This window comes from Neopsephotus bourkii, unplaced genomic scaffold, assembly GCF_033783945.1.
Source record: "Neopsephotus bourkii isolate Nb327-2 ecotype Australia unplaced genomic scaffold, CSIRO-AGI_Nbou_v1 NB_908, whole genome shotgun sequence".
In the NCBI taxonomy this organism is placed as follows: Eukaryota; Metazoa; Chordata; class Aves; order Psittaciformes; family Psittacidae; genus Neopsephotus; species Neopsephotus bourkii.
Window position 1 is genome coordinate 195926 of NW_026901402.1, and position 22677 is coordinate 218602.

The 22677-nt window shown below is 40.4% G+C and overlaps 1 protein-coding gene across 1 annotated transcript in view; it reads right to left on the reverse strand.

The window, feature by feature from the left end:
- The window catches only part of ARHGEF10 (Rho guanine nucleotide exchange factor 10), a 107528-nt gene that overhangs the window by 78892 nt on the left and 5959 nt on the right, over window positions 1-22677 (reverse strand). Inside the window, exons 2-3 of the mRNA XM_061357532.1 lie at window positions 19109-19166; window positions 13580-13655 (exon numbers count right to left, since the gene is read on the reverse strand). Of these exons, the coding sequence (XP_061213516.1) occupies window positions 13580-13616 (37 nt within the window). The 5' untranslated portion in view covers window positions 13617-13655; window positions 19109-19166. The remainder of the gene's footprint in view (window positions 1-13579; window positions 13656-19108; window positions 19167-22677) is intronic.

Genomic DNA, 22677 nt, shown 5'->3' on the forward strand with positions numbered 1-22677 from the left:
AGTTTCAATAGTAGTTTTCTTCAACAGTTTATTTTAGAGAAGTAAGACAGAATAGCTCTGCACTTACCAAGTGCACTTTGAACCGGTGCAATCACAGCATGGGGGAAACAGGGGCAAGCATCCTAAAACTGTCCTCTCTTGCAATTGTATAAACCAGAGATGATACTCAAGGAGTCAGCTGAATTTCTTCCATGGAAAACCACAATAAAGGAAGAAAGAAACAGAACTCCAAGACAAACAGTTCAGTTTGGAGCACAGTAACAAACCTGGAAGCCCTAAACAGGCACACTGCCATCAAAGAATACGAATATTTTATGTTACATTTTAAGGTTTGAAAGAATCGAAGGAAGGCTTCTGTATAATTAGGAATGTCATCCTTGCAATCAGTTGCAGTCCCTTTTTTTTAAAGTTAGAAGAGAACTATGGAACAAAAAGAGGAAATTCATCTATTAGATTTGAAAAATCCATAATAAACAATTTTCTAAAGACTACATTCAACAAATGTCAAATTTTCTTTATTTTTTTCCTAATGATAAACATTTTTAGTCACTTTTACCATATCACCAGATTACACTGAACAATGAAGAAAATCAGTGCTTCAGATGGAAAACACATAATTATTATTTAATGGAAAAATATTAATATTAATACAGTCAAAACTAAGCAGACTGACAGGAGCTGCTTGTTCTTATTCCAAAGTGCATTTAAAACATCTGTCTTCATTTTGGATTGCAACAAGGCACTTGGGAGTGCATGGACCCACCTTCCTTTAAACTCAATTCCCCAAATGTTTCAGCTTCTTACATATTCTTCAGTATCTTGAAATAGGCAGAACTTTACAGTAAAAAAAAATAAATAAAAAAATTAAGAGTTTCCTATCTCAGAATACTTGCAGGTATTATAAAATTTGATAACTTGCAAAGACTGTAAATCAAAGCAAACAGCCAGGCATAACAATCTGAGTACTTATTTAACCTTCATACATTCCACAGATCTCTCAGGTGAGACGCTTGCCTTTTCAGACCCTCATTTCTAACGGGTTACAATCTGCCCAGCTCTTTATGTAGCGTGCAAGGCATTCAAGAAATGGAAGTATGCAGATACCAGGATATAACTTCATTCTTAAAGTTATCATTACTTTTGTAAAACTAACCATTTGGGCCCTAACATACCACGCTGACTGTACTTCATGATGAACAGGCTCTCAAGCTCTTCACATTTTATTTCAGATGAAATTTTGTAACAGAGGCTTAGCATCTGCCAGGAAGGTGAACCTTGTGCTAGGAACAGCCATGCATGCAGATGTTCCCATTCTGAACAACTTGTAAACCTCTGGAAAATGATGGCTGATTCATATACAGCAGGAACTTGCAAAAAGGTTTTAAGACACTTGATCACCACTTGGACAGCTTCTAGTTTCAACCTGTGTTTTAGCACTTGATTAGACTGCATTCCTGCAGCTAAAAAGTAACATGGTATTTTTGACCCACTCACATCTCTCACTTGCTACCACTACTTCAGTATCAGCAGAGGAAGCTAAAGTTAAATAACAGAAGTATCACAGGTTGGTTTGGGTTGGGAGAGACCTTAAAGATCATCTATTTCCAACTCCCCTGCCATGGGTAGAGATACCCTCCATTAACCAGGTTACTCAAAGCCCCATTCAGCCTGGACTTGAACACTTCCAGGGATGGAGCAGCCACAGCTTCTCTGGGCAACCTGTGCCAGCACCTCACTAGCCTCATAGGAAGTAATTTTTTCTTCATATCTAATCTAAACCTACCCTCTTTCAGTTTAAAACCACCCCCCCCCCAACCCCCCCCTTGTCCTGTTACTATATGTCCTTGTAAAACATCCCCTCCAGATTTTTTTCTCCAGGCTGAATAAGCCCAGCTCTCACTCTGGTACCCACATCTCTCTTCTGCCCTTCCCCAAATGACAGCTCTACCAGCACCTGCTCAGGGAGAGGGGTGAGGTATGCAGGGTGACAAGGCAGAGCAGGAGGGACACCATAAAAGCAAAGCTGGCTATCAGGAGCAAGTGCTCCTGCAGACATTGCCCCTCACTGACGCTTTCAAGTCACAGCATGACACCTGCCACATATGACTGGCATCCACAAATCAGCTCCTCACACAGTCATACAGGTACAGAGCATCCTTTTTCCTGGGAAAAAGCATCTAAAGCAAAACTGTGTACACAAACACACACAGGTAAGCACACCCTCCCATGGAAGCAGACTGGAACCAAGGACTTTCATTCCCCTTTCAATTGCAGTTGTGCTAAGCTGGGGCTGCAGGAAACCCAGGTCCCTTGGGTAGAGGCATGCTACTAATTACACACAGCCCATGCTCACATCCAAGGCATGACCACAACGTCAGTGTTACAAGTCTCTGGGGAAAACAGCTACAGAAAAAAATGCAACAAAACTAAACAGTACACATTCATGCTAGAAGTGTTTCCAGTGATGGAAACAAAAGCAAAACCACATGAATTAGTAGGCTCTCCCTGCAAATAAACAACAAACAAACCAGCAAAATTGTCTCTCTAGTATTTCATAAATACACACATTACATACTAATTATATTGTCAAGCATACACAATCGATATTATTCTTCTGGATAAAAAACAAAACTCAAAATTGAAGTCAAAGACACAATGAATCTGCCTGCTCAAGTACCAGAGAGCGACTGCTAACAACAGCATACCTAATACTAAAAAAATCTTATTTCTTGAAACAAAGCCCAGATCTGTGACTGTTAAGAAAGATTTACAAGTACCAAAACCATTGCACTTTACAAACTACTTTCACAGCTAAAGATTAAGCCTAAAGTTAGCTAAAAATTAAAATAATCAAGCTGAAAAAAAAAATCACAAGTCTGATCAGAAGTTATCAGAAATAAAAACATCAGATATGAACCAGGCTGCCCAGAGAGTGGCAGCAGCAACACCAGACCCTTACACCCTTAATTCCACAAGTTGTTTGTTAGTGCTGGCTATATTATAATCAGAAAGGCTGTTATGTAAAAATCAGCATTTCATGACCATTTACTTGAACTGCCCTTATACTTGGCACACTGGTGACACTGGCATTGCTAGCCACAGCCAGAAATGTGGGCTGAGCCTAATCCTGAGCATGTCTTTTCCACCTCAGGGCCATATTAGTAAAACCTGCCATTAAAATTTCATCAAGTGTTGCTGATGTGCAGCAACCAAAGGTCTTAAAAGGAGATGCTGTGAAGAAAGTATGTACAGCCATTATTTGGAAATCTGCATAAATACATGACAGATCCCCATCTATGCCAAAAAAAAAAAAAAAACAAAACCCACCCATAGTAAAGGCTATTAGCTTTCCATCAGTATTAAAAGGCTGTCTGGAGACCTCATAGCAGCCTTCCAGTATCTGAAGGGGACCTACAAGGATGCCGGGGAGGGACTCTTCATTAGGGACTGTAGTGATAGGACAAGGAGTAACGGGTTCAAACTTAAACAGGGGAAGTTTAGACTGGATATAAGGAAGAAGTTCTTTATTGTAAGGGTGGTGAGGCACTGAAATGGGCTGCCCAGGGAAGTTGTGAATGCTCCATCCCTGGCAGTGTTTGAGGCCAGGCTGGATGGAGTCTTGGGTGACATGGTTTAGTGTGAGGTGTCCCTGGCCATAGGAGGGGGGTTGGAACTAGATAATCTTAAAGTCCTTTCTAACCCTAACTATTCTATGATTCTATGAATACTGATACACACTATACTTAATAGTACCAAGGTTACCACTCTGAATTAGTATAAATGCCACCAGTCATCTAACATGAGGTATAGCAGCCAAAACACAAAAGCTACCTTTTAGTACAACATGTCTGTTGGTAGAGATAGGTGCCAATGTTGGCTGTGTAGCCAAGCGCAGCCTCGGCTACTGTGCATATGAGCTGCTGAACTCACCTAGGACATGCTACCAAATGGACAATCCACACACGGAATGGGAAAACCACAGTTTTAATAAAACAGAAATGGAAGAGCAGGATGACTACAAAGTCATTGGGAAAATGAAACCTCCAACTCCAGCAGTGCAGGGATGGAGCACGTTGACTAACCACAGCATACAAGTATCATGTGAAGAAAAGGAAAATTTTCCAGGAAATGCAGTTTTGATCATGTAGTTAATGTATTTGTGAGAAAACAACCATTTTAAAGGAAAGTTACACCAGTGGGAGCAGTCTGGTTTGTTCCTTATTTCTTCACATCTTCTAGCAGACATCATTTATCAGTACCTAGTTTTCCAAACAATTACTTTTTACATTGAAGCACTTACAGTTCAATGGTATGAGGAATATGCATTTTTCTAATAGTCTGTTTCATTCTAATTAACAACATGAAACTGCTGTATCATCTGATAATACCTTGGGCTGCCAAGACTGTAAGAGTAATTGGGAGTCCTGTGAAGCAGGAAGTGGCAGAAAGAGACCTAAAACAGGGAGTACGAGATTCCAGTTCTACAGAAAAAAAAAACAAACACAGAGTTCAGGTTCCTCAACCATACCTCATACTAAAAAGAGCTGAAACGAATCCAGAGCAAAAGCTTAAGTATCCCAGGCCTTGGATTACATCTAGCAACATCTTTCTACCAGCCTGACACACTTTTGGGTATGAAGTAGCAAGGGATCTGACTTCATTTTTGGATCATGCTCGTTTCCCTACCTTGCCAACAACTGTACGTAGTTCCCAGACTGAACCTTCACATGACTTAGGCAAAGGGATGAGTAAATTCTGGGTCATCGGTCCAGGATGAACAACCCTTTATCTAGCAATGTCAACAACTGAAGCACTTGCTGGCACTCCCAAAAGCAGCACTTTGAACACCTAAAAGCACCTGGCTTCCTTATCAGTATCAGAAGTGTTCATATGCTCAGACTCCTTCTGTGGCAATGGCCCAGCCTGGGCTCAGAAGATGCATGCAGCTTCATGGCTCAATCTGTCTTTTTGGACACGTTGTAACAGGTTCCTTTTTCCACAACAGTAACTCCATCTAACACTCCTGGAGATTTACACACAATCTGTTAACATGCTTAAAAATAACTTTGATTTGACTCCTTGTGTTTTCTCCTCAATATATTCGGAGCAAGGTAACAATGTAGACATGAACTGTTACAGCAACTTACAGCATCTTCTACTACAGAAAATACTACAGACTGGAACAGAATGGTTACGTCTTGTAAATCCAAAACAATACTGAAAACATTTTGGATTTCAGCTGGTTTCTGACCTAGTCATTTCTGTTGTTACCCCTTCACCCCACACTAAACAGACAGACTGATTTGTAAACAAAGTTTAACACATTCCAAGCTTGAGAAAGCCATTATCTCAGCAACTAATGGGGAGTTTTATAGCATCCCCTTTCTTAGCATTTGTTTTAATTATGTTTTTAATATGTCTTGCTCTTCTTTGCCCTAACATACTATGGTCCTGTTATACACCTTTGGAATTCAAGTAAACCCAAGAAAACAGTAACTCTTACATCAAGACTCACTAACTGAAGTCTCCAAAATCCGGTTTTACCATACCCTTTTAACACAGCTTCTAACAAATTCTATTACCTTAGACAACATTGGCTTGAGCTGGGCAGTGATGGCCTTTCCTTGAGACCTTTCAGTCCATCAGCCTCACAGTCCTTCTCATTCCTTCATTTTGTTAGGCATCCAGTGGGAAGGAAGCCCTCTCCTGGTCCCAATATTGCCCAAAGACAACCACCACTACCAAACTTCATGAACCAGAGCTTCAGCCAGTCCACATGGAAGTCAGGGAGAAATTTCTTCCAACAGGAAGAGCCTTCTTAAGAATTTGGCTGGCAACTGTTCTTCTTCATATGCAAACGAGTGGGTCAACATCAGATACACAAGTGGCAAAAAGCAATAACAGCCAAAGGTAATTTTAATTCTGCCTTTTCTCTGCCATCCAGCAGACTGCTAAGATACTCCAGACATGTTACACTGAACCAGTTCACCTGCGTTTCACTTTGTCTCCCTCAGACACACTGAACTGGGAAATACAGAGACTGGGAAGCCTCCTATCAGTGTCAGCGTTCCTGGGGCACAGGAGCACAACATAGAATCACAGAATCCCAAGGGTTGGAAGGGACCTCGAGATCATCTGGTCCAACCCCCTGTCCTTCTTCCACCCCCTGGAGAAAACTGTACCAGCGTAACAGAAAACTCTTTGCAGGAACTATTATACTTTCACCTAACCAAAGTTATCAAGCTTAACAACAGAACATTTAACAATGAGATGTATTCCTGCAACAAACTGTCTTTGACAGGCAAAAATCACCTTCTGTATTCATTCAGATGAAACTGTCATGGCCACATTTCCTAGAAAGATTGTTTCAATGAGAAGTCAAAAAGAAAATCTATAGAGGGGGTTGGAGAGTTAAAAAGATGTTTATCAAGTATGGTTTCCTCATACTGCTTGGCATAGTTTCAGTTCCCCTCTGCAGCAAAAGTAAGCAGCACCTAATAAATGTTTCATTCATTAATTCAGATATTTTACTTAACTTATCATAAATCAGGTTTCTACCAGTGCTCATGAACAACATAAAAGAATTAGAACAATGTGTAAAAGCAGCTATTCTCTAAATAATTGTAAAGCAGAATCACTACAGAGGCTTTAGGCATGGTTAGTGAATATTTACTGGGATCAGCATCAGTGAAACAGAACTTAAAAAAAAACACAAAATCCCTCAGTTATTTGGCACAGTCTATCCTGACCAGTTACTAATGCTTGAAGAGCCCTAAAAAGGCAAAAGCACAAGAGAAAAAAAAAATAATTCTCCTTATATATTGGCTCACTGTTCAAATTAAAATCCCAGAACTTAGCTTACACAAATACCCATTGAAAAAACACCCCAAAATCGCTACAAATTCCTTTGCAATTTGTATTTAAAGCAAACAATACCAGCTGCTCCAGACCAAAGGGCTGCAATCCCTTGGAAGCCCTTTATCTCATCATGAATTGCTCTTTTCGATCAACTTGTCTGGGCCTTGTCCCTGCACACACAGCTAGCACCATCAGTAGAGCCACCTTAAGAGCAGCTGAGTGAATAGGAAACACAACTGTAACTTACTATTCAGAAAGAAAACACCAATTACTATCAAAGGATGATGTCAAACTCTTGGAAATCTGACAGTAAACCACATTTTATCATTTAACACATTATATTCATCTAGAGAAGATTTTACTGTACTACTTAAAAAAAAAGAGTAAGATATAATTACATTTAAACTATTTTCTTTGTAGATACTAAAACCAGAAATAAGTTTTTAATTAACCTATTCATTTTCTTATTATGTCTTGGTTTTCCCAAGGCTCAAATACACTTGGCTAGAAGAAAAACCACATAATTAGGAGTGACATGTGACACCATCGCTGCATTCCAGCAAAGGGAATTTTCTTGTTAGCCTTTGTTACACAGCTTGTCTGAATTGTCACACGAAATAATTGATCCTTACCTTAAACAATGCATTTTCCTTTATTTATTGAGAGAAATGTGATCTTTAGAAATAAATAAATTGTTCTGTTACAGATGGGATGTCAGACACCAACAAGCTACTGCCAGCTTGAAAAACAAGGGTCCATTCATAACTACAATTCATATGCTGTTCTCATTCTTCTGAAATCTTGGCTCCCCTTTTACCATCATTTGTAACTGTCTGCATGCTGGAAATAGATATCTAAAAACAATGGTGTTTAGCCCAAGACCAGCTCCCTTTTTATCTGCATTTTAATTTAAGTAGTGTTCTTATTTCAATCCCCCAATCATAGTAAGTAACATCTTTTTATTTTAGTTTAGTCTGAAATACAAACTTAGGTTCCCACAGAGTTCTTCACTTCCAAAAAATAAACTGCAAAACATAGATGCTTTTCTTGTCAATATCATAAAAGCCCCCATTGAATTGCCTTGTCTCAGTCACAGAATTAGCCTTTTAAACACTTAAAACCTAAATAAACTATGAGATCATTCACTAAACAGCACAAAAGGTAAATAGATAATATGAAAGAAATACATACATGACAAAGAAATAGTGTCTGTACAGCAAAACGTGGCAACCATCCAGCAGCTCCCTACTAAGGTAAACAAAATTTTTTTTTCAAAGTTGTTATTTTTGTTGTTGTTGTTAGAATATGTAAAGTCATCCCAATTGGAACTCTTCTGAGAGTACAGTTGTTCCTACTTCACTCTTATGCCTAGACTCAAGCCAGACTTCCTTCTCAGGGACAGAGGAACTATGACTATTTTAGTGTTCCGGCACTGACAGGCAAGCAACAAAAAATAACCACGGAAGGACAATCACAGCACTCGATCACATACAGGATATCCAGATTTAAGTCCTTGGCCTCCTTGCTGCATCTCAGCATATCAGGAACAAAGAAATATGCCACTGACAGCCCTAGGGAGCTGAACATTTACATATAAAAGGTGTGCAAAATGCTTTTGCGATCAGTGTCTAGAAGATACCCTCAGTCTATTTTCAGTTCAAAAGACCAATTTCATTCTATTGAAGAACATCTTAAATCCCAAATATCAGCAGAATAATGTTTCTCACTTACTTGACCCATGGTATTTGGGACATCGGTGTGGGTGAGTGAACATCAGCACTCCATCAGACCTGGTCTTTAAGGGCACCTCATACTTCCAAAATGAAGAGTTACAAGTGATTCTCTCTCAGGTGAAGAGAGTATTTGGCAGCAATACGAAGACTCTGCTATCAAATTAATTCTCACAATGTCCTTGTACGGACACTAAAATTTCAGGATTTCAATTAAAAAATATAAACAATATGTTAATTCCTATGAGAAAAGTATACTATTTGTTCAGAATTCAAGAACTATACTGTGATGCATCCATACTCCAAATCTCATCACTATATACTAGCTTACCTTGATAGACTCAATTATAAAACAAAGCTTAAAGCTTATTTTAGGTCTTGCAACTGTAAAAGGCAACTCTGTGTAGGAAAACTGAGATGAATTCTTCACAATTATACTCAGTATGAGGAAAGGCATCCAAGATTTTCTAATACTTTTCACAGAGAAATCATACAAGATGTAGTGCCATGTACCAAAAACAGAGAAACAGACATGTTCAGAGACGAAAATGCAAAACCAGAAGCCTATGTGACACAGAGATTACACCCTACCCCAGCTTCCCTTAGGCAAGAATCTGTTTGTCAGGCATCCATCCTGTTGAGCAAAGAAAGCTGGTTTTCCTTTTGAAACAGGCCCTGATGAACACCTCACGCCCATACCTAAAGAAAAGGGCTTCCACTTTGCAAGATACTAAGATGCTTTTAAAGTAATGAAAAACAGACAGAGACTACATGTCCTAATAAAGCAGTAACAGCACAAGCACAGACTATCACATATAAGCACCATCCTACCATTAAACATCCAGGCTCCAGTTCTAGCTAGTGCAGATTATTCCTCTACAGAAGCAGCACAGTATGATTCCTGATTCTTGGAATTGTCAGCTTTTTAATTCCTCCTTGCTTAGTCTGCAGAGCACACCATACCCTTTTCTTGTCTAAAGGGGTTTGGTTAAGGACACACCATTAGAGCAACCAATTACAAACATAATTATAACTTACAGCTATGATAAGATTTGCCATTTTCATTTAACTTTTTAAAAACTATTATTTCATTGTTGTTGCTGAGAATACTAGAACTGTCCTCTATTTTACAAAATAGCCATGGACTTTTTCTTCTAGAATCATAAAATGGTTTGGATTGGAAGGGACCTTAAAGATCATGTAGTTCCAACACTTTTGCCTGTGGCAGGGACACCTTTCACTAGATCAGGTTGTTCAAAGCCCCATCCAACCTTGCCTTGAGCACTACCACGGATGAGGCACATGCCACATGCAGGACCTTTCAGCTAGTCTTGTTGAACTTCATGAGATTCACATTGGCCCACATCTTGAGCCTGTCCAGGTCCCCCTGTATAGCATCCCTTCCATCCAGCGTGCTGATCACACCATGCAGCTTGGTGTCACCATCAGACCTGCTGAGGGTACATCAGTCCCCCTGTCCACGTCACCAACAAGGATGTCGAAAAGCACCAGTCCCAGTAACGACCCCTGAGCAATGCCACTTACCACTGGTCTCCACTTGCACATCATACAATGTATGAAATCTTAAATACCAGCACTTTGTGCATACATTTATATGCACAGACGCGCTAAAGAAGGGAACACAAACTAGTACTACCATCTCAAGTGTCAATTTTAGAAGTTTGGGGTTTTTTTTGGATTATGCTGTTAGTCAAGGAAGTCTTTGCATCTACCCCCCATCCAACTGCTCCAGGGTTGTTAACAAATAAATCCATTCAAAATATACAGAGAAAAATATCAGGGATTTTTTAATCACAGCTAGAAGAAACAACTCTTTAAAGTAGCCTGGAGGAAGGAGCATAAGGGCATTAATTTTTCTAATGTTACTCAGTACTTTACTTTGCTGTGGGGTAGTGGAATTAACTAGCACAGACTTGCCACTGCCTAGTTAACAATGCATGAATGGAATGTCCAAACAGCTATGAGCAGGTATGTTGTGTAAGCATAATAAATTAATTAAATAAAGGTAAAATGTTATTCCACTCCATTATTTTAGCTCATGTAGTTTTTCCCAATCAAGAAGTGGAAGAAGAAGCCCTGCTACTGACTCTAACTGTACCTTAGCTGAAACAAGGTATAGATTCAGACAGTTATTGTTAATGAAAAGACATTATTTAACATGAATTTAATTTCAGAGCTTTCATAGACATTCTCACAACATCCCCACGGCAAAGTTCAAGGCTTACCATTATTTTTCCCCTTCAGATACATTAGGATTGATACAAATAAGTTTACAGAATTGTTAAAACTGTAGAAACCCACTTGACAAGAATAAAATTGAGATTTACAGTTCAAGGTATACACCTGTAACTGGAAAGGAACCCGTGTGACTTTCAACACTGCATCTAGATTTGTTAGAACAAACAGGTAAGAGAAAAAAAATCCCGTGAGGTCACAAGAAATAAATAAAAAAAGCCAAAGCAACCAACCAACCAAAAAAAAACCTCACACCAAAAGACCCCCCAAAACCAAAAGCCACATTGATTTCATTTATGGCCCCAGTTCAGGATTTTTAAATGATTATGTAAAAGTTAAAAATAGTTTTTTATGATGCTGGGTCCTGCCCCCAACATAAGCCTCATCCTCACTATGAGCCACAATACCCCACCCATGCACCCACCCCTCAGATAGCACTGGCTTCTGCTGCTCATCCCTTCTGAGCAGAAACTATGGGCTGCCAGTGTCTATGCATGCTAAAAAAGTCCCTCAACCATTACAAACATCCCGCATGTTTCCTTCCTTTAATTGTTATGCGTATTTGCGTTTGTACTTGGCCCTGAAATCCTCGCTTATTTTCCACCTGCAAAACGGCTCATGAGAGTGCATTTTAGTATCCTTATTAAAACTTACATTCACTGATATCCCCTTTATTAATATGTTTTAAGAAACCTAGCAATGGTAAAGTAAAAAACCACAACCTACAAGTTCCAATAGTTTCAAAGCTTTTTGAGATGACAGGGAAAGCATCCTCTGACACAAGATCAGGTAGAGCAGAATCTCTATTTATGTTAAATAAATTATTTATTTAACAGCCTATTAAGGAGTGACATTTCTGAAGGTAAGGACACAATACACATAGGTCAGCATGTTACAAACGGCTTTGCAAAGAAAGAACATAAATTCTGGAATCATACTGAACTACATCACTCGGTTTCTGTCAGAGTCACACACTGACACGCTGCAGAAAGCTAGAGCTGCTGCTGCAATTATTAGCTGTCTTTGAAATATGGCAGCCCCTGCTCAAGTGGAAATATTGATTCTTTAGGGATGCCTCTTCCCCCACTGCACTACATTGCTTTGGAGATGGATAACCCAACAGAAACAGTTTCACAGTAACTGTCACTAGACAAAACAGAGCTAAATTCAGGGTCCTGACCACAAGGATTAGGGTAAGGACAGGAAAAGCTTTTTTGTCAACAATAACCTCAATGATATCTCATTGATATCTCATTGAGGTTATTGACAAAACTGTACATAAGGCTGGCCAGAAATCCAACCCATTAAAAGCTGATTTCATAACTTCCTGCTTCTCTCATATTCCAAATTTCCCAGGTAGCGTCTAGTACAAGATCTCCATCTGTAGCAGCGTCTAAGACAGAGAGAAAGCAGTTTTGACCTATGATGGAAATTCCCAAATTCCTAACAACAAAACTAAGATAAACCCTCTTTCATACTTAAGTGGCTTCACATAGGTATAAGTTCTGTGTGAACAACAAGTAAAATGTCTTATAAGCAATAATGTATATTATTTATATGTATACACACATATACCAATATATATAATAGAGTGAAAGTCCATAAGTAATGATGTCGCATATAAGGGACAGATCAAAACTTTATGAGAAAGTCACTCACTACTTGTACAAACTGTGCTAGTAGTTTTACCAAAATAGGAATAGCTGTACCAGGTTCAACCACAGGCCTGCAAAACTCATGTCTCCATAACATTGTGCTTTGGGATGATCATACAATACTTCTCCTAAGAAGTCTCCCAGCATCTACCTACCAGAAGCCAAATGCTTTTAAGATTTAAAATGAATAACAAGCCCTCCACGAAGGTGTGTTTACAGGAAATCAAACAGGAAAAAACTGCCACATGCAATATTCTCCTAGAGAGAGCATAAACACTGAAGACAATGACACAGCATCTTTGTAGATCCTGCCTTTATGCCTCTGAAACCTGGGCCGTGCCAGTGGCCATACAGTGGCCATACAGCTATCAGCATATAGAAGGCAAGGGGTGCTGAGTACTAACTTTACAGAACCAGCTCCACAGTCCAGCATACATAATACTCTCCCAAAAATCTGTGTTCTACCTCACAGAGGTTCAGCTGTGCATGTTCCCCCTCTGCTTCCCGTGGGAATGCTTGTGGCTAGAGAACAGCAACATCAGAAGAAGGTCCTTCAGCTACTGCCCTTAGCAGGCACTGCCCAGATTAAAGTATGCTTGGCTGAAGCAGCATATGCCCTAACAGAAAACAACTTACTCCTCTCTCTCCTCTCAATTCAGGCTCCAAACCTATCCAGGCATTTGAAACACAGGTCCAAATATCCTGCCCATGCCAAAGGCTTCACTTGTTTTTTCTCTACAGGGTACCACGTGCATGAACACTTGAGAATGCCACAGCACACGACAAAGGTGCGATGATGTGGTCCACACATGTTGCCTCAGAAAACATGTATTTGCAGATTTGGACTATAAGGACAAGTCGTTCCCCAGGTTTCTTCCATCATGTTCTCACAACAGCAGCAAGCAAGGTCCAAGAACAAGACAGAGTAGACGACCGGAGCTCATGTTTCAATAAAATATCACTGTGACCAAGTCTTAAGATGATACGGGGAAATGGAGATTTGGGAGGTAAAACAGTTTTGGAAATCTTATCAAATGGTTACAAGAAAATTGGCTTTAAACCCCAAGCAATTGCAATTACCTTCTGGTGGTGGTGGAGGGAATTCCTCTGTGTCCATCCTAGTATATCCACTGTGCCTTTAGCAGACTGAAAAACCCTGCAGAAATGAAGGGAACATGTTTGTAGATTAACACAGTTTCCAAATACTGAGACACTCCTTTTCAGTTTGGCCAAGCTCATACCTATTAGCTAATATCATTATGGAAGAGAGGAAATGTGCCTAGCTTCTGGCTTCAAAATACATTTAGTGCAATTTTTTATTTACACAGCCCTCAGTATTGGAGCCAATTCTTTTAATGATCTCAATAAGCCAGCTGAAGAAAGATGAGGTTTTCAAAACTATTTGATACTCTGCAGCTCCCATTGTGACAATCACAAGCAGATCACTAGAACATGTTATTTTAGTGCCTGCTTGGAGTACATACGCTGTTTCAAAATCTTCATGAAGAGGAGAGGGATAAAAAATCTAGGAAACTCATCAGTTTCAATAAAGCTTTTCTCTATTTGGCAAACAGAAATCACGAGCTTTAAGTATACATTTTATACATATAATTAATGGTGATATTCTAGTGTCATCTGGAAGGAAAGACTGTACCTGTTATGCTGAGCAATGCACACACTCCGCTTCAAACCTATTTTCACTCTAACTCAAGACACTGAGAGTCAAAAACATTTCAGAACAAGGCTGAGAGGGTAAAGTAAGTTTCCAAAAGCTGTCCCAGACAGTGGAAGAAACAAAGCTGAATTTTCTGTCCTACTCTTGCACAGCTCACAGATACTAACCTCAAGAAGCTACCACACCTGCTGGCTACAGCACACGGAATAGCTCTAGCCCTTGGAAAGTCTCCATAGTCAAAGTATAAAAGAGTAAGTTGAAGGACATACTGAAATTCAAGGAACAGTGGAGAAATAATAAACTAAACTCCCCAGGTCTTGGAACGCAGATGCAGGGACTGTGAGAATGATGACCCTAGGCCCACTGTACGAGAGGAACTGGTTCAAGACCATCTTAAAAACCTGAACGTACACAAGTCCATGGGTCCTGATGAAATCCATCTGTGAGTCCTAAAAGAGCTGGCAAATAAAGTTGCTAAGGCACTGTCCATCATATTTCAAAAATCATGGCAGTCAGGTGATGTTCCCAACGACTGGAAAAAAGGAAATATAACCCGCATTTTCAAAAAGGGAAAAGTAGAAAACCCAGGGAACTACAGACCAGTCAGTCTCACCTCTGTGCCTGGCAAAATCTTGGCGCAGATTCTCCTGGAAGGCATGCTAAGGCACATGAAAACCAACAAGGTGCTTGGTGACAGCCAGCAGGGCTTCACTAAGGGGAAAACCTGCCTGAAAAATTTGGTGACCTTCTATGATGGGGCTACAGAACTAATGGACAGGGGTAGAGCAGTTGATGTCATCTACATGGACTTGTGTAAAGTGTTTGACACTGTCCCACACAACATCCTTGTCTCTAAATTGGCGAGACATCAATTTGATGAATGGACCACTCTGTGGATAAAGAACTGGCTGGATGGTCCACACAAAGAGTGGTGGTCAATGGCTCAATGTCCGGCTGGAGACCAGTAACGAGTGGTGTCCCTCAGGGATCGGTGTTGGGACCGGTCTTGTTCAACATCTTTGTCACTGACATGGACAGTGGGATTGAGTGCGCCCTCAGCAAGTTTGCCGATGACACCAAGCTGTGTGGTTCAGTTGATACGCTGGAGGGAAGGAATGCCATCCAGAGGGACCTTGACATGCTTGTGAGGTGGGCTGATGCCAACCTCATGAAGTTTAACCATGACAAGTGCAAGGTCCTACACCTGGGTCAGAGCAATCCCAGGCACAGCTACAGGTTGGGCAGAGAAGAGATTCAGAGCAGCCCTGCAGAGGAGGACTTGGGGGTGCTGGTCAATGAGAAAATGAACATGAGCCAGCTTCAGTGTGCACTCACAGCCCAGAAAGCCAACCGTATTCTGGGCTGCATCAAAAGAAGCATGACCAGCAGGTCCAAGGAGGTGATCCTGCACATCTACTCTGCTCTCTAGAGACCTCACCTGGAGTATTGTGTGCAGTTCTGGTGTCCTCAACATAAAAAGGACATGGAACTGTTGGAACAAGTCCAGAGGAGGGCCACGAGGATGATCAGGGGACTGGAGCACCTCCTGTATGAAGACAGGCTGAGAAAGTTGGGGCTGTTCAGCCTGGAGAAGAGAAGGCTGCGTGGAGACCTCACAGCAGCCTTCCAGTAGCTGAAGGGGACCTACAAGGGTGCTGGGGATGGACTCTTCATTAGGGACTGTAGTGATAGGACAATGGATAACAGGTTAAAACTTAAACAGGGGAAGTTTAGATTGGATAAAAGGAAGAAATTCTTTCCTGTTAGGGTGGTGAGCCACTGGAATGGGATGCCCAGGGAGGTTGTGAATGCTTCATCCCTGGTGGTGTTCAAGGCCAGGTTGGACAGAGCCTTGGGTGGCATGGTTTAGTATGAGGTGTCCCTGCCCATGGCAGGGGGGTTGGAACTTGATGATCTTAAGGTCCTTTCCAACCCTAACCATTCTATGATTCTATAAATGAATTCGGATACAGGCATCAAATCAATTGTCACTTACAGAAGATGTGGCAGTGAATAGAAGGAAGTGCCTCAAAAAAGGATCCACTCTTAGAAGGTACCAGGCAATTTACCTCCCTGACATCAAGCATGCAAGGCCAAATCATCAGGGCAGACATGCCAGGAAGGATAACTCTGACAGCTCAAGATCCTCATATGATGAGACAAGTTATAACAACCTGCATTTTCTGAACATACAACATTCCTCTTAAATTGTCTAAAGCTTTGTTAATTTTTAAATCTAATAATTAATAAATCTAATAATTAATATTTAAGTAAATTTTTAATCCAGACAAAATCAAGTACCTTCAGAGCCAAGGCTCAGAAAGGATTCATCCAGATTTACAACATCTGTCTATAACATAAAATATTGCATTACAGGCTTCCATTTACAGAGCCCCTTCTAAAGATTCGCTCTGCAACTTACATCTGCAGAGCTCAGAGGCGTGTTCCTGCTTACAAATGTCTGGAATGTGCCTTGCCACACCAAAACTGTCAGCCAAAATGAGGGAAAATTATCGTCTGAAGAAAAAGCTATTCTGTATTCATTTAAATTTGCATCATCAGTGCAACATAGATTTTCAGGCATGAAACATGCAATAACCAGGAAACATGATGCTTAGTCTCAACATCTCTTCCAAATACATCTGTAAGAGTAGCTAAAAGGCCATATTTTTATTTAAATGTAGGGTGCAAATTTCTAAACACCCATGGAAGTTAACTTCAACAATGACTTTTAAAATCCGTTTCTTCCTCGCTAACAACATGCAGAGCTATGGCAGTTTTCAGCTTGTTTTCTATTTTGATCTAGCTCACAGTGACATGCTTCAAATTACACAAGATTTGTGTCAAGGAAGGACACAGAGCCAGTGTTAGAGCCCTAGGCGCTGACCTGCTTGCTCCCATCTGAACAGTGCAGTTATTCACAAGAAGAAAGATACAATTTCTCACTTAAGAATGCCTTAGGTGTTGACTTATACATTGCATTAATTCATCTTGAAGTTCCACATATTTTTCTCTACTTTTTAGATGCTGAGGAAAACACTGCAACAGCAAAAAGAGCTTGGTGTTGTACACTCCTGTAGTACCGGCCATAAAAATAATTGCCATTTTAAGTAGCAGACAGCTCGTTCATGAATGATCTCTGACAGCACCATATTTCAAAGAGAAGTTTTTCACTCTTCTATGGAGAGGCAGGGGAACCAACTCTAGTCGAAGATATTTAAATCAAGATTAAGATAAATGATTTAACTTGACTAGCAGCATATGGCACAGTTTGCATTTGTTATTCAAGTGGTTTCCCCACAGATTCTGCTGCTAAACCAGTTACACACCACATAGCTACAGAGGTGCATTCAAAAAACTATCATAGAAATTACAGCTCAAATGAAGCTGGAAGGGACCTTTGAATGTTCTCACATATGGGTAGCACAGGTGTCTTCAGAAATAGATCAGGTTGCTCAATGCTTTTTCCACACTAGTTCTGAAACCCAACGAAGGCAGAGATTTCACCCTCTCCCTGGGCAGCCCACTCTTGTGCTTTTCAGACACTCTGGAAAGAGTTCTTCCCTTATGTCCAACTGGAATAACCCTTACAACAGCTTGCAGCCATTGCCTCTCATTCTCCTGGTGTGCACCCCTGAAGAAAACCTGACTCTACCTTATTTTCAAGCCCACCTTCGGAAGCAGAGAATGCTCCCATTCATGCCTTTCTTCTCTAAACAACACAAACCCCGTTCCCTGAGCCTCTTTTGACCTATTCCCTAACACAAACATGGTGGTGGCAATCACTGGCCTGGTTTCAGTTTGCCACTTGTGCTGGGACCCAAGAGTGAGTACTGAATTCCAGATGCAATGCCATGACCATTGAGTAGATGTTATTTACTTTAACCTAAATATATTTAGGAAATTGAACAGCTATGTGCTTTTAAGAAACAATACTAAAATTTTGTTCCAAAGGAATTTAGAAACTGCAAATAGAAAATATAACCTATTAAACGTGAAACACGTGAGCTATTATTATGCTCATGTGTACTGCATTATAAAACTATGAATCTGAAAACTGAACAACTGCCCTGATATACTGGATGTGAGACAGGGGTTATAAAAATGCAGAGCTCTTTTCCCCATATAAAACTTACTTCTCAAAGGTAGTATAACCTCCATTTAATGACTCAAACTGCTCCTTTCCCAGAGAGAAGTCCCATGCAGTTGAAGGAATCAGACCTGAAATGGCACTCACACTCGAAACCAGGATCAGCTGATTACAAAATGATCCCCAAGGACAGATCCTCAACACATACCAAATTTTCCACATTTCAGCCCTCACCTTGGGCCATGAAAGCTAGTCAGACTTCCATGGAATGAAGTGGAAGCCTGCAGTGTCCCACAGCAGACCTTACAATCTGAGAGTGCTAATACCCATGTAAAAGAGGCTAGTAGCCTGGCATCCATTAGACTAAAATCAAAATCCCACAGCAACAGGCAGCTTTAGCGAAGAAACAAAGATGCCTGTATGCTTGTCCAAAGACTACAGAAGAAAACCAGTGTTTCTCTCTGTGACTCAGTTTCCCCTCTCATTACCTCTGGTAACTCCTGCTTTCACGGCTAGGCTTCTCAGCTACGGCTGCACATCAGATTTCATTCAATAGTTTCCTCTAATTGTGGGACAAACAACAAACCACCAGTTCTCAGCTACGGGAATACAAATACTGATCAACATCTGCATTTCCACTTGATCAAAACTATTTTCCAGGAGTCATTACTTGTACAATAGAAAACAGGTAACAGAAACTGGATCGATGCAAACTCCACCAAGACAATGATACAGCACAGCATCATTTGCCTCATGGTACAGGACCTATACACTGAGCTCCCAAGGGGCACACGCTGCCAAGTTTTCCAGCTCTACCATCCTAAGAACTGTAAAGGCAACATACCTTCTCTTTAAGGAGTGTGCACTGTCACTGTAGCGACATTGGGATTCTTCACTCAATACTGCAGAAAGAATGAGCCAGTGAGCGTTTTTTAAAACAAAACAGAAAAATGAAACGAGGAGACTGATTTCCAAGGAACTGTGACTCATGGAAAAAGCTTCGCACAGGCAAGCTGCAAAGTCCCTTCTCTGAGAAAGCCTGAAAGCCTACAACTTAAATAAGATTAAAAAAAAAACAAACCACAAACTGGGAAGACAAAGCCCATAAATGTTTAAAATCCTCCTGTGCTCATGTCACCTACTGAATATTGCTGTGTAATGCCCAACTGAGTCTTCTTCCAGCTGTAACTATAAAACTCCCACCGGGAAGTAAATCTGGCTGAAATTTGATATACAGACACTTTTGGGGGTGCAGAGAAGCAAGGAAAGAAGAGAATGCAGGGAAAAAAAGATTAATTTCCTTCCCCTCTCCCATACCTCAAGACAGCTTCTGTTAAACAGAAAAAAAAATATTAAAAAATTAGGGGGTTTTGCACAATTTATTCTCCATTTAAGACCATTCCTAAGAAACACAAACTGCAGGGTACTTTTAAGAAATGTTTTTAGACTACAGTGGGTGTGAATGAAGTAGGCATTTACATTATGACAGCCTATCATCACATGCTGCAAGCCATAGAATGAAGCTGTATCAAGACTGGACATTAGTTCTTTTAATGTATATTTGGTTTTATCCATAGGTAAAAGCACTACACTGTACTGATTTTATTCTTCAGCTTATAAAAAAATATCTAAATAATAAGCAATGGGATTATAAGGAACTGCATAAGTTCAAGTAGAAAATATACACAAAGCCCAGTTCCTCACCCAAAGTCAGTGGAAATTCTATTACCAGCTGCAATGCAAACAATATCAGATGCACAGAAAGGTACATTTTTCAGACTGCATGCTCAATCCACTTCCTGAAACGCCACTTCACTTTGTTTTCTGCCACCCTCTCTCACACCAAGCAGCATGCTACTCGAAGTTAGAGAACAGCGTGGCACCAAACCCTGGACAAGCAGCAGCAAACCCCAAGAACATGGCTGAAGATTGGTTTTCTGTTCCTTCTTTTTAAAGGGTATTATTTGCAACATTTCTTCACCTAAAGCTGATTCTTGCTCAGTACATCATCTGAAGGAGGGGAAAGGAGGAAGAAAGCAAAGACTGCATTTTCAGATATGTCTGAGGGTTCCTACCCACAATGCAAGCAGAAGGCACCATGGATTTTTTAGTGTTTATGTTCTTCCCCTCTACAGATCATTACTGCAAGGCAAGATATGGAATCACTGCTTGACAGACTCATTCAAGTTGACAGGTACCTTCAGAGGTCATGTAGTCCAACCTGCTGCTCAAAGCCAGGTCATCTATCAGGTGAGACCATGCTGCTTTATCTACTGAGATCCCAAAAATCTCCAGAGACTTCAAACCTTGCCAGGCAACACGTTCTCCTGCTTGGTCATCCTCCTAGAGAAAAACATTGCCTTTATACCTAGTTAGAACCGCCCTTACTTCCATTTATGACCACTGCCTGTTGTCCTGCCAGCAAGCAAGCACAGGCTGCCATAAGGCAGAACAAGCCCAGCTCACTCAGCCTCTGCCACAGGGCAGTGCTACAACCCCTTGACATCATGGTTGCATTGTGCTGAGCTTCCTCCAGTTTATTCACATCTTTTTGGTACTGGGGCAGGGTGGGGTGTGGATGCGAAGCTGGATGCAATACTCCAGGTGTGGTCTGACAAGCGTGGTCTGACAGGTGTGGTCTGTGGATGCGAAGTCTGGATGCAATACTCCAGGTGTGGTCTGACAAAGGGGAACCTTGCTCTTGCAGCAGCTCCTCTTCCCACATGCACAACCTTGCCTTCATCGTTCTGAATTTCACAAAGTTCCTGCTGGCCAGCTCCCTCCAAACTGCCCATGTCCTTCTGAGCGACAGCCCTTTATCTCAAGTACATCCATTGCTCACCCCTTCTCCCAGTTTGGTGTCAACTGCAAATTTCATGAGCAATTGCAGATTGCTTGACTTGTAATTCACACATAGCATAAAACAGGACACATCTGTTCCAAACAGTGAGGCACACCACCAGTTACCAGCCTCCATGTAAGTTACAACCAACTAGTCACCTCTATCAATCTATCACAATTGTTTTCACCCATCTAGTAATACATCTTCCCAGATCATAATGACATTCTGCAGATCTTGCTGAACCCAAAATGGGCACTGGATTTTATTAAACTCAGTAGCACTATATTTAACTTATAGATAAGAAAGCTGATAGCTACAAATATTCATGGAATGAGAGGGAGTATGGGTAAAAAGTTATGAAACCAGGGAAAAGAACAAGTTCCTGAACATGTACATAGGGCACCTGAGTTCTAGTGAATAAGCCTTTGCTTCTGCCTTTTGTGCTGGCAATGTTTGAATACCCAAAGGAAGAAGAGGGGCACCACTCTGGGTTTTAGAGGCCATCCTGGGATCAAGTGTACCATAACAATCACGAGCAGCCGAAGAATTAAAACTGAATGCTGTCATCACATACTGTTAGTCAGGACTGGTTTAGAGTTTTTCTTCTTGTTCTGTGCCACACAAATTAGAGGACTGTATCACTAGTTCAGAATCATAGTCTGTGTTGCACACATATTTTGTTGCAAAATAAAATATAAATGAATACGAAGAGCCTTTTTCTTAGTTTGCTCTAAATTTTACTGCAATCAAGTAATTTCATCTGGAAAAGTAATCATATTTATGAAATTTCCTCTTTTAAACTTAATCCAAACTAGACCCTTTCAATATTGTAAACCAAGTATTACCTTAATTGGAAACATCCTCAGCAAGATTTCTGTCAAGTCAGAGAAGATCCTTCAATGCAGCATAACACTTCAATTGTGTTATAAACCCGCATACGCTTCAGCTGCATAAATATTATTATACACATGTAATTATAATGCAGAGATTTATAAATGTTTTTTAATTAAAAAATTGCACAAAAATAGTTATTTATTCTAGTAATTCTGATAAGCCTTGTATGCAAATTACAGTATTTTTGTCAAAGGGAAAATGACCCCTCATGAAACCTATTTTGACTCCCCGGTAAATCAAGTTCTTAGCAAAAGCAGAAAGTCCTAGCCAAACCTGCATTAAATCCATGACCCCTAGCTCTACAAAGCATGGGTTGTCTTTCAAGATACTGATGACAACATGAAAATTTCCATCAGAAGCTCTTTCCCATGACACAAGTGAAATGATACACCGATCTGAAGATCAATCCTACAATCTTCTGCAAACCTAGTCTTGACAGAGACACTTTTCCTACACATTTTCACTTTTTAGATACTACTGTCCTTGAAAAGCAATCATAGTGTTTCTCATCAAGGACAGCCCGTTACATATGATGAGTACAGAAGTGCCCAATTGAACACATTTATTTCACCTGGTGAATACAGTTATTAATACAAATACAGAGTCTTATTCTTGGGTTCCTAAAATATTTTGAGTAAAATACTGAAATACATTTCTGATCATACAGTCATGATGCA